The sequence below is a fragment of the Trematomus bernacchii genome, unplaced genomic scaffold (assembly GCF_902827165.1).
Source record: "Trematomus bernacchii unplaced genomic scaffold, fTreBer1.1, whole genome shotgun sequence".
Lineage (NCBI taxonomy): Eukaryota > Metazoa > Chordata > Actinopteri > Perciformes > Nototheniidae > Trematomus > Trematomus bernacchii.
The window spans coordinates 18,035,221-18,048,047 of NW_022987739.1; the positions used below are offsets into that span (position 1 = coordinate 18,035,221).

A 12,827-nucleotide genomic window follows, 5' to 3' on the forward strand; every position below is an offset into this window, starting at 1 on the left:
CGATCCAACACATTGTACGTGATTGGATAATTGGCGGGACATCACTATGCAGTACTAACCACAACAGAGCCAGCCACTTAGCCAATCAGAGCAGACTGTGCTCTGGTTTCAGACAGAGGGTGAAAAGAGGTGCTGCACCATAGGCAGTAAGAGAAAAATAAAGAGCTTTTATAACATTAAAACGTGTAAACATGTCACAGTAGAGGCACAAAATACAAATGTGAACCTGAAAATGAATAGGGCCCCTTTAACGGATATTGTATTTATTAAAATCATTTCTCTTTTTCTGATGAGTTCTTGTGGATGGATGATGAAAAACTAAAGTTGGGTTATAGGAAGAGAGACTTTAGTGGCAGAGTGAAATGTATGAAAAAAAGTTTGAAAGATTTGTATGCAATTAATGTACCTAACTCACTAACTAACTAACCTTATGTGTGCCGTATAGGGTAAGGACTAAGGGTAAGGGTAATATTTTGAAACTTTAGTTATTTAAGCATAATGCTTAGCTCTATTTAACTTATTGTCCTGTGACTTTGTAATGCAGGAGCCAATACAAATGATTCTAATCTCATCTAATCTCATTTAATCTAATCTAAAGGGGGATTAAATGTTTTAGACCTACTCTTTAGATTATAGCAAAGGGTTACTTGCTGTGTTCCACTGATTAACAGACAATGTTAGCAGCATTTAAACCCTTTATTGTTTTTGAGGGGAAAAGAAGGGGATAATAATAAAACAATGATTACAAAAGTGAATCCATAACTTGTGTAAAATAAAAAATACTCATCTAAAACTCTCCCAAATGTGCTCTGGCCTGATTTAGGAGAAACAACAAGAGTCCAGTGCATCTGTCTGTCTGCCTGTCTGTCTGTAACTGTCCTGTCTGATTATCTCTCCCAGTTGGCCCCGAGGGGACACCCACACTGAAAGAGGCCACTCTTCCATTCAACAACAGCTTCTGTCAGAGAGTCGCAGAGAGGGAGAGGGAGACCTCAGAGTCACCAGCTCCAGAATAGCCCCATAGTGACTGATGCAATCAATCGAAATCTACACTACCGTCAACATGATCGACTGGGAACCAGCTCGTACGCTCAATAAAAGAAAAGAGCTGAACAAATGCGGAAACGTAGAGATGGAAGCGCCTGTGCAGTGTTCTTCCAAACGATTCACTTTAAGCAGGAATACAGATGAGATTTGAGGGAAACAGTGCCCCTAAACACCCAGTCGCTGTGTTTTCAGAGTAGCATGAGTTTACTGTATTAAAGCAGTACTATCTATCACCACGTGCAGAACATAACTGCAAGGCTCATATCACCGTGCAGTTTGAACCAGTCAAAACAAATGAATGTATAGGTATTCAGTGTCTAAATGAGCTTTACTAGTATACTGTAGGCCTATATTATGTAGGATGACAAGATGCTTGATTACGTTACAGCACTAATTATGACATTATCATCATCCTTAAGATTAACGGTGCCAGTAAATCCATCAGCTTTTATGAGCTGTGATGTTAAACGGTTAATAATTAAGGGGGAATTCCTTCTTGTCAACAACCCACAGTGGGCCCTCCTACTGATGTCAGCTCCAAGTGTAGCTTCAGGAAATGTGTTTTATCATTTTTTTTCTTTTGTAGGAGAGTTTAATTGGGTTTTTATTGACTTTCATTTTCTTAGAAACTATGGGGGGGAACGCAGCAAACTGAAGGAAGAATACCACTTGAACACCTGACGTTTAAAGTAACCTGTTCAAAACTGCAGGTGAAAAAGGTTAAACTATTTATTTTCTTATTAAAAGAAATACTGATTTGCATATGTTTAAGGAAGATAAATCCTAAAATTGGATAAATACAGGTTCAACACTTCAAAATATAGATAATTAAAGTGGAAACGTTTGAAATATTTAACTGAAGTAGAGATTTTTGCTCATGTTATGAGTCTTTTTTTTGGATAATTCAATTATAGTTTAATTGAGCATCATGTAAAACATCAGCAGCTAAAAACTTACAATAAGAAAAATAAGTTGTACCAGAGTATGAGGATTATCTTGTGCCAACTTGTGGTGAAATTCGAATAACTCTACAGACGTAAAGAGAAAAATAAACACTTAAGATGTTTTATTTCCACTAGTCTAAAAAGAGACATGTCATGGAAGCAAAACAGCCAAATCCTATAAAAATTGACCAGTAAAAAACCTTTTTACCTATAATGTCTGGATTCTAAAAATGCTCGTTACAGATGCTGATTCATTCAGCAACTTGTAGAACACAGTGACAGTAAAGCAGCCGAGGTCAGATGAATAATTCACTACTGAAACAGATATGACATTTCCACATGGAGGAATGTAATCTGGGGTGATGTTCTGTGTGTCAACATGATTTGGTTTAACAGCCCAGTATCGCAGCACTGAAGGGTCTAAATTCATCTGCATGTGACACAAAAACATTGGGCAAATGACATTTAGAGGATGCTTTCATCATCCACTGAGCATGCACGCTTTTATCTGATTCGTGAAGTGGGGTGGAAAACAGTGCAGACTGAGGGGAAACATAAGTGGGGAGTGTTGTCTGCAGGATGAGCTTGGCCTAAATATATGTGTTTGTGTGTGTGTGTGTGTGTGTGTGTGTGTGTGTGTGTGTGTGTGTGTGTGTGTGTGTGTGTGTGTGTGTGTGTGTGTGTGTGTGTGTGTGTGTGTGTGTGTGTGTGTGTGTGTGTGTGTGTGTGTGTGTGTGTGTGTGTGTGTGTGAATGCTGTCATGTTGGAGTCACTGAGAAGCCTTTTAACAACTGCAGTATCTGGGTGACACCTTGTAATGTAAGCCTGCCCTTACAAACACATTTACACCTTGTCCTGTGGGGTTAACACACATTAACAGCGTTGACTGATGACAAGCGAAATGTGATCTCGTCTAAAACACTTTCAATTCCAAACACAAATTAAATCCTTAATTTTATGTTTAACATTTTAGCTGTATTGACTGGCCTTAAAGTCAGTTTACAAAAAAAAAATGTAAAAAGGGATTGATAGAGATGGTTAACTCAATTTGCTAAGGGATGTTGTAAGGTTGCAAAGAAGTTCAAGTTAAAAATGTTCTGTAAGTAAACATTTACAAAAACATGTTGGGGTCTAAAAGGTAAGCAATTGGCGACCTGATATTTATACGAAGGACAGAAGAGGGCAATAATCATGCATTATTTATTTGTTATGGTTATTTTGACATAACTTTCAACAAAGAAGTTACATTTGTTGCATAACTTATAACAATTATTATTTAACAAATTAAGAATAAAACTAATTTCATTATAATATCGAAGTGAAAAATATAAACATGGATATAATCTTATTTTAAGGACACAAACACACACATTCAGTTCCGCAGCATCCATTCAGAAGGCTCGCGCATGTCCCCGAGGGCTCGAAAGGCACGCGGGCTGTGGACCCCACCCCCCCTTTTTTTCGACTGCTCCAAAACTATTTCTAAAGCTTTTATTTTGAAAAGCAATACACGCAGCAAAAGCGAGTAAACGGTGGATTCTGTGAATATTGAATGTGACTGCTGAAATATAAACGAAAACTGTATTTTCATTTTCACACTATTGTTATTTGGCTATGTTATTTCAATTTCTAGAGCCTTATGTGACGTCTAATCTCTTTCAGATCATTACAGGCCTACATGTGTCAAATAACTTTTCCCTCAAACATTTCTGAATATTTGGTATTCTAAAATAGGACAATCTCCCCCCTGCCGTCTCCCCTGCGAGTGGAGTTGTTGGTCAACAGTTGGGTCGGGGGGCCATGCAGAGGGAGGGGGGGGCGGGAACAATGGACGGTGCTGTTGTGTGCTGGAGTCGGTGGAGAGAGAGAGTCAGGCTGATGACAGAGTGAAAGAGGTTAGTGTCTATGCTGGGAAATGAGACCAAAGGAGGGGGTTGTGTCTGTTGGCTTGTTAATGATGATTCAGTCCCATCAGCTCAACAGCTTTCTCTACCAGGGAACCTCTGAACGCAACACACTCAGAGGGCCTTCACAGGAACAGTGACAATATCATTTAAAAAAGTTGTTAGATCTGTTCAAATTAGTGCAAAAACACGTCTGACTTGCTGATTTATATTTCTTTTAATAATCGAGTTATTCCATTTTCAAAAAAATAACAAAAACTGCCTTTTAAAAAGTATCAAATAATGCATAAAGAACTAAACAAGGGAACACAATCATCAATTTCTTCTCCTTTTTTATTTTATTTTTACCATGAAACGAAATAAATATTATATTATTTAACAGATGACAAATTCAAGTACATACAAATGACAAGTGACGGTGCCGGAAATCAAAGCTGTTCATTGGCCGGACGATTAAACAAGTGCAAAACCCCTCAGCCAGCTGGACCACTGTGCACCTCGTGAGTGTTGTGCTTTATCCAGTCACTGTTTGAGACAGTGTGTGAACCCAGCAACGATGTTGTTTCATCCAACCCTGCTCCTCTGCACCCCCACCCCCCCCTCCCTCCTCCTCCGCTTCCGGGTCTGCCAGGCTCCTAGCTGGCCCTGGGTGGCAGTCAGCCGGGAAACACACTCATATTGTTCCAGACGAACGTGTTGCATGGAACCAGGGAAACTGTCGTTATGCTTCAACGTTTTTTAAAGGGAAAACACGTGGAAAAAACGCTCTGATATGAGGCTCTTTCATTATAAAGTAAAACGTTTGTGAAGTTATTTAGATTAATATCATGCCCTAATTTCTGCTATTTCCATGCATCACGTTTAAACGAATTTTGCTCTACAGATTATTTGAAGACAAAACTGCACGGTCCCACAGACAGTCACCTGTTGCTTCAAGCTGCAATAACGGGCTCAAACAGCCTGGAAACAAGCAAAGGGGAATACAAAATAATCTCCTTTATTTTGTTTATATTTCAAAGTGTTTGTTTGAACCTAAAAGCCCCCGATCTCAGTTAATCTGCTCACTTTCCTGCTGAAAAGCTTCAGCCCTCAGTTTTTTTCCACAGTGACCATATAGCTTGTGAGTGGATCTCCTGAATCGGAGCTGCATTGTCCTCCCCAACAGCAGCCAGCACAGCCAGCCAAGCGTTTGACGTTATTAAATAATAAAGAGATGCTGATCTGCTAGCATTGTTGTGAAGGAAAAAGGGCCAATTAGCATGTCGTTATACTGCCATTATGGCTGTATTAACTCGAATTAGTTATAAGACAATGTGCATATTGACACTGGGATTTTTTTGTGTGTAGCTATACTGATAGAAATTAGTGATTGTAAGAGCAGTAACACGAGTGATGTTTTTTACAGTCTTATTAGACCTAGTAGTCATGGACATAACAAAAAAAGTTTTAAGCTTTTTAACTGAAAATAATAATTTCTCCCCAGCTAATCTCTTCAAGAAGCAGAATAGGCATATTATCAGAGGAATGAAAACTGATGCTTAATCAATACATTATCCGGTGTCATGTTTTACACGTATACAACAAGACATAATACAGACCTCTATACAGGCCAATCACTTTTTTCAACTGGAATGTATATGGAAAAAAGTATTTTCAATAATTGTCTTTTACTTTTAGATCATTAAATGTTTAGGAACCCACATTGTAAACAAGCTAAATTAAGACATAGAACATTTTTAACACTATTATGCAGCTATTCAATAAGAGCTACAATTAACAGATCAGTGACAATGTAAAGAGTTGTTAATGCAAAAAAAGAACAATAGAGAAGACAAGAAAGTATTCAGTTAATATGTTACAGCACTTTATGTCGAAAGTAGCTGGAAAATAAAGCCTAACAAGTAGTTTTTACTACATATAACAAGCTTTTTATTGAAGCTGGTGCAGGTGGTGCTGAGTCAAACTAACCTAAAAGTTGTTATATAAGCATTTTATATATTTTGTTAATCATTTAACACAATATGTTTCTGTTTAATGGACTAACACCAGAATGATCTGCTTGGAGTTGAAGTACAACTTGTATTGTATACCACTTTGTTGAAGCTAATCCCCTTCTGTCCGACAGTGAGTTATAGTTAAATTAAAAACAAAAAAGGGACACAACTATTGGTTGTTTTTTTGTCAAGAGTTGTTGATCCGCTGAAAACCGAGCATTCCTTTAATGATGGGGCTCTATAAAGCTGTCAGCATCAATGAGCAGAAATGATAAACGGAGCTCGAGTCGCTGGTGACGTGGTGGGGGAGGAAGACGGAAGGAGGAGGAAGGAGAAGAGAAAAAAAGTGGGGGGGTGTCGCAGAGGCCTAGAGCCTCTGAGAATGCAGGCCGAAAACAGCGCGAGGCTGATGGCATGCTGGTCTGTGTCAGTGTGTGGTCCGATTCAATGGAAGTGAGTGTGTGTGTGCGTGCATGTGTGTGAGAGAGGGAGAGAGATAGAGAGAGAGATAAAGAAAGAGAGCGAAAAATGCGCACGCTCACGCACGCACACACCACCCGCTTTCCTTCCCTGCACCTGCGCTTGATCAGCAGGCTACTGGCTGCCATTCAGTCCCTCTGTGCTCCAAACCAACACTGACGCACACACACACACACACACACACACACACACACACACACACACACACACACACACACACACACACACACACACACACACACACACAGCTCTCTGCTCTGACAGTTTTGCTATTCACTATTTGCTATTGCTAGTCTTTCTCTGAGATAAAGCCAGATATAGGCCTATCAACAGTCTTTAAAAAAATAAAACTTCCTGGTTGCAGAATGATACAAACTCCGTTGGGCTCATAATAACAATTATTAACAAGTGTTCAATTGTATTGACTCAGCAGTATGGGAAGGCATATACTTTGCTATACTTTTCAGCCCAAAAATGCTGACCTTTATTCATACAACGGAATCGTTATCAATGGGAAAAAGTGTGAACATTAAAAATATTGACTGAATGAAATACATGTCTGCAAGTTGTAAAACATACAACTGGAAATATATTTAAAAAATATGAATTTGTTTTTAATTAGAAGAGCTGTCAATCAATCAGGTAGTGGAAACATGTTGCAGTACTACAAACATATTTGGTGAAGAGGTCAGTAATGGCAATGAATGGCAAAACATATTTGAAAATATACTTTTTATTCTGTTAGTTAGACTATTTTATGATTTATGATTGGTCTGATTAGCCTGCCCATTTATTTGCCATTAGGCTAATACTGTCCAGTTCAATCGGGCCTATACATTAATTTTCCTGATGACAATTGGATTACTTGTCCACCACAGAAGAAACTATAAATTAAAGTAAACTAACCAACGGAAACACACATCAGGACCGAGCGCTTTGTGTGGGTGACGTCATGCCCCCTCCTCCTTATTATCCGCAACGTGGTGAAAAAGGAAAGTGGCTCTCGTGGGATTACAGGCCACTAAACTCGTTTTGTTTGTGTGTGAGTGTGTGTGTGTGTGTGTGTGTGTGTGTGTGCGGGTGAGGGGGGTCATTTGACCTAATTTTAAAACTCGTATCATCTCAAAAACAAACATACATAGGAATAGGAAAACGGCCAGCATATGATAGACCGAAAACTATGATCTCGCATTGTAGAAAAATGATATTAATTCAAAAATATAAGTATCTAATGTTTTATTTTGTCTGAGGCCTTGTGGTTAATGACACACTGTGAAGGAGCGAGATTCTTAAGGAAATTTAGTTTATTCTTTATTATAACAATTAGAATAATAACTTTTTTTCGTGCCTCCAATAACAAGTAAAGTGTTACATCTACAAAATGTAACACTTCACATGTTGTGATAAAGGCCACTAGAAAGAGCCCGAGGTCTATATGCAGCGCACACACACGCGCCAGGTTATTATAGATAACATCTAGGCGTTTTTTTTAAAGAGGGGGCAAAAAAAAGCAGAGGCTCGCGCTTACCACCTGTTGCAGTCCAAATATCCTCGAGCTGCGACAGCCAGACTCTGCACGCGAGCAACAGAAGGGGAGACGGATGGATGGATGAACGGACGGATGGGTATATAAAGATGGATGGGTGGATGAATGGTGGGTGGGTGGATGAAAGGATGTAGGGGAACACCTTGACCGGGCCTCACAGTTTAACCACACAAACACACCTGCTGATGTAAAATGAAAAGTGTTCTTTTAGTAGCAATCAGGAACATTACATATGCCGTAAACATAGCCTAACTTTAATTTTAACTAAGTATTATAAGGTTGGCTTCAGCCCCCGCATTATCACCGTATGAGGTGTAACATGTGAGACACTTGATTCTCTGTCTCACTGTCAGCTGCTGTGCTGTGCAGAGCCTTTATTTAATGTTTGAACAGGAGCGCCATTGAGCTCCAAGCTCCTGTGAGATTAAATCACTTTTTGGAAAGCACAGGACTAAATGCGGGCTAATATTTTTCTACTGCGATAACGCGATATCAGTGTTTTCAGAGTGAACATTTACCGTGTCCCACTTTGTGGCCTCACTCACACGGGAAGGGACTATATTATCATTAATATATTAAGGTTTTCACAATAAAATACAAATAGAGTGGACATTTAAAAGCATGGATGTGTTGCCAAAAATACTCCCAAATAAACTCCTGAGAGAAGGCATCAGTATCAAACACAACATGATAACATGTGTAGCATATAACACGTTGGTTTTGTTTTTTAAAAGAAGCCCAGGCCTTAAACCCTGATTTTGAACATGCAATCTTTACAGGCGTTACAAATAATCTTCAGCTTTTTATGAGACTCCATAGAAAATACAAGTTAACCATCAAATACATAATGTATTCTCTGCATTCAAAAAGCGTTTCCACCACATCAAAGGTGCTGCGCTCAGCCGGGAAAAAATAATCATTTTGCGGGGCCTCCGGGCCTGCAGGGGCCCGGTGCTCGTGGAAAAAAACGAGACTTTAATGCGTCCGACCTTTTAAAAACAACTGGTTTATCACCGGTGTGCTCGGCTATTACAACCAATTCAGCTGCTCGGATCAATAATTAATGGGGCAACCAACGATCCCCTGACCTCTTGAAGGTCCGGCTGAGAGAGACAGAGAGGGGGGAGAGGGAGAGGATAAATACTGAGGGGCCTCTTCAAATATTCATCTGCCGGTTAATGTGAGCTCCACTCCCCCGGGACCCAGCCTGCAAGACACAACGGCCCTAATCTACCTCGCTGTGTACACACACTCTCTCTCACACACACACCAGATTTAAAACCGTTAGTTAAATTCAGGCGAGCAGTTAGCTCATCATAAGGATTATTATTATTATGGGGGAGGAGGGGTGGCTGGTAGATGCATGGGAACGTTTTGGAACCGGTTCCGTGTTTTTTCTAAGGCAGGAGGGGTTGTTGGTAATGATGAGTCCCGGTGAGCTTGAACCGTGAGAACCGGGGTTAACGGGAAACAGCAGGGCCCGTTTGATTAAACATTAAATTAAAATGGGCTCACTCGAGACTTTATATGGAGCCATTACATGGCGGGTGAAAAAGCAACTCGCTGGTCCCGCTCGCCTGGCTCCTTTCAACAGGGCTCACCTTTCAATTTAGACCTAATTGAACATTTAGAGTGATAAGCTGCAGCTCCATTATTTTGAGTATTCAAAATATAGTCCAAAAAGTATCACACCGATCTTATTAGTTAAACCAAACATCGAGAGGAACTGTAACAAAACAGGCCTGAGCTCAAAGGATTAGGTTGTTGTAAATACTCATAGACTGCTGTCACAGTTAAGTGTGGTTAAAATTAAAATCCACCAATGACAGAAATGCTGAAGACAGTTTACACCAATCTATAATAACTGTAAATTAATTATGGAAATAAATGTGTTTTTGATGCCCGTTTTTTAAATAACCTTATTAGTTCTCACTCAGTCTCCTGTCCCAAAAGCAGGCAAAGATATTTACACACAATAATAAATAATGTAGAAATAAATTCATTAAAAAGAAAATATATGTTGAAATGTAGCCTGGGCCTCAACAGCCATTATTATTGGTGATTAGATTTTTTTGTTTAAAAAAGGATAGATGACATTATATACTTGGGGATGTTCGGAATGTTGTTTGAATTTTGGCCGACTTTTGTTATGAAACAGGCAACAAACCTTGGCTTGATGGGACCCTCCGCAGGCACTAGAAAATAGAAACCATGACGCCCAGTTATTTGAACAGTGGAGTTAAAAAGAAGCAATGATAACCCCCCCAAATCTTTTTTTTTCTAGCCTAGATATTGTACTTTATATTCATGAAGATGTAAAGAGTCAGTGTTACAGTTACAGGAATTAATTAACATCAGAAGAAAGACAGAAAAGCTCCACAGACAGAGGACAATTGAAACAAAAATACGAAAGAGAAATAAAATCAAAACTCAAACAATTTCAAGTATCCAAATTTCCAAAATTTATTCATTTCAAACTGCATATTGAAAAAAAAATATACTCAGCTGAAATTGTAACTGTTATAAGGATGGTATTAGTTCCAGTATATACATGGAGTGGTTGGCTTCTGCGTACAGGCCACCATTTTTAAAATACAACTACGGGAATGGATTTTTGAAATAAAAACTTAAAATATCACAGTAAATATACAGAAATTGTACAACTCAATTAGAAAATAAAGAGCACAAGCGTCATACCTCTAACAGATGAAAAGTGGGAGACGGAGATATAAATTAACAACCTATATTTTAAGCTGTATGAGAAAAAAAAAGTGTCTTATCATTTTTTAGGAAATTAAAATGTTAAGTAGTATTGACCTTAAATGAAAAAACAGTACCTGCTTCGTTTTATGTCCCTTTTCTTCCCAATGTTTCCTGTATAAAGGAGCATAACTGATCACTCCCATTATAATTCCAGTTCTGCCATCTTCACTTTTAATATTTTCTGCAGAACCGGCGTTGCTTTATATATATAGAAAAAAAGAAAAAAAGAAATTGCAACCTCTTGCAGTTTAACAAACAATTTAATCTGATTGTAATGTTTCTTTGATAAATACTGTACAAAAAGGTGATTGCAATAATAAAACATTTGATTGCGACTCCCACTTTCTAGTCTTCCAAACTTCATCCACCAGTGACCAGGGGATCTCCTACCGTTCCTCTAGAGCTTCCTTAGAATAAAATGAAAGAAAAAAAGAGTCGTGTGTCCTTTTCCTGGAGACTTCTATACAACTTTTCCCACCCCGAATTTTTTCTGTACAAAAATAGTCCAACGTTAATAGTCCACAGTTTATCTTATAAAAGTTCATTTTTTCTCTCTTTCTCTCTCTGTGTGTCTCTTACATGTGTGTTAAGGGCAGCGTGCCGTTGATCGTCGTCCCGGGCACGGTGCTCTGGTAGTGGCCGGACATGTGTAGCCTGGTCTGGGCGTTCTGCTCGCTGACATCCGCCCCGGGCAGGTACATGCTGATCATGTCCCTCAGATCCCCGCTTTGGCAGCCCGGGCCGGCCCGGTGGGACGACGAAGTGACGACGGGAGGGCTGGAGCTGCTGGACTCGGACTTCACCACTGAAGAGGGCCCCATGGAGCCCAGGGCGGTCATCCCAGGCGTGCTTTGCTGGGAATAGGACATGGAGTATGTCGGGGAGCCGTTCATGTAGCCCTGGGAGCCTGTCATGCTGTTGTACTGCAGCGCACTCATGTCGTAGCGGTGCATGGACTGCATCTGGCTCGGGTTGTGCGCGTTCAGCCCCGGGTGCTGGTAGCTCAGCTGGTCCTGCATCATGCCGTAGCCCCCGTTGGTCCAGCCGTTCATGTGTGCCGCGTAGCTGTCCATCCGCTGGTTCACCCCACCGCCCAGCCCGCCCCCCACACCGACCCCAGATCCCATCCCGTTTCCTCCCGGAGCCAGCAGCCCACCGGGCAAGGTGTACTTGTCCTTCTTCATGAGGGTCTTGGTTTTCCGCCGGGGCCGGTATTTGTAATCCGGATGCTCCTTCATGTGCAGGGCCCTCAGCCTCTTGGCTTCGTCGATGAAAGGTCTCTTCTCGCTCTCGGACAGAAGTTTCCACTCGGCGCCCAGCCTCTTGCTTATCTCCGAGTTGTGCATTTTGGGGTTTTCTTGCGCCATCTTCCTCCTCTGGCCCCGGGACCACACCATGAATGCGTTCATGGGTCTCTTGACCCGCTCCGGACTGTTTTTCTGGTTGGGTCCGTTTCCGGACGTGTTGTTGCCCGGGCCCCCCGTGTTGGTTTGGGGAGCAGGGGGCTTCAGTTCAGTCTCCATCATGTTATACATCAGGAACAGCTTTTAGTTGGACCTCCCGAGAGGGGGGAGAGTTTAAAAATAAAAACACACAGAGACAAACTCCACAAGCCAGAGGCAGGGCAGTGGGGAGCGCAGTGCTGCTGCTGCTAAAAGTTACCTGTCGATTTTGCTCTGCAACTTTTTCTCTGGAAAAAAAACAACAAGCCGCGTCTCATCTACACACTATCTCTTCTCCTCTCGGTGAGTGTGGCTGAGTGTGTGTGGGAAAGAGCCTTCTCCCAATAGGTCCCGGCTATGTTGTGTCCACAAAACTTCTCCTGTCGCCTCTCCGAGAAAGCATCAACAAACTGTACTTTTCGCCTGTGTCCGCCTGAGCCTTGTCAACTCCAGATAGTTTTTGAACAAGTTAATAGACAACCATTCATGTGACGGGGCTGTCAGAGAATAAATGGCTTCGACCTGGCCAATCAGAGCGGGCCTGCTCCCCTGACACACCAATGGGAGGCATTAATTAGCATAAATGGGCGGGGCTGCTCTGCCCCGAGACACACGCACACTCAGGCTGCCCATATGAGCCAATATAAAGTATTTACTATTTCCAGGCTTATGGAGATATTTCTATGGAAATATATGCACACTGGCAG

General features: G+C 40.9%; 1 protein-coding gene and 1 long non-coding RNA gene across 2 annotated transcripts in view; both read right to left on the bottom strand.

Annotated features, from left to right (window-relative positions):
* The window catches only part of LOC117496071, a 71,646-nt gene that overhangs the window by 26,803 nt on the left and 32,016 nt on the right, over positions 1-12,827 (bottom strand). The gene's annotated exons all lie outside the window — the stretch shown is intronic.
* On the bottom strand, positions 10,358-12,585 carry sox2 (SRY-box transcription factor 2). Its single transcript, XM_034147755.1, has one exon. It carries the CDS (start codon positions 12,211-12,213, stop codon positions 11,254-11,256), a length of 960 nt encoding a protein of 319 aa, XP_034003646.1. The 5' UTR covers positions 12,214-12,585; the 3' UTR covers positions 10,358-11,253.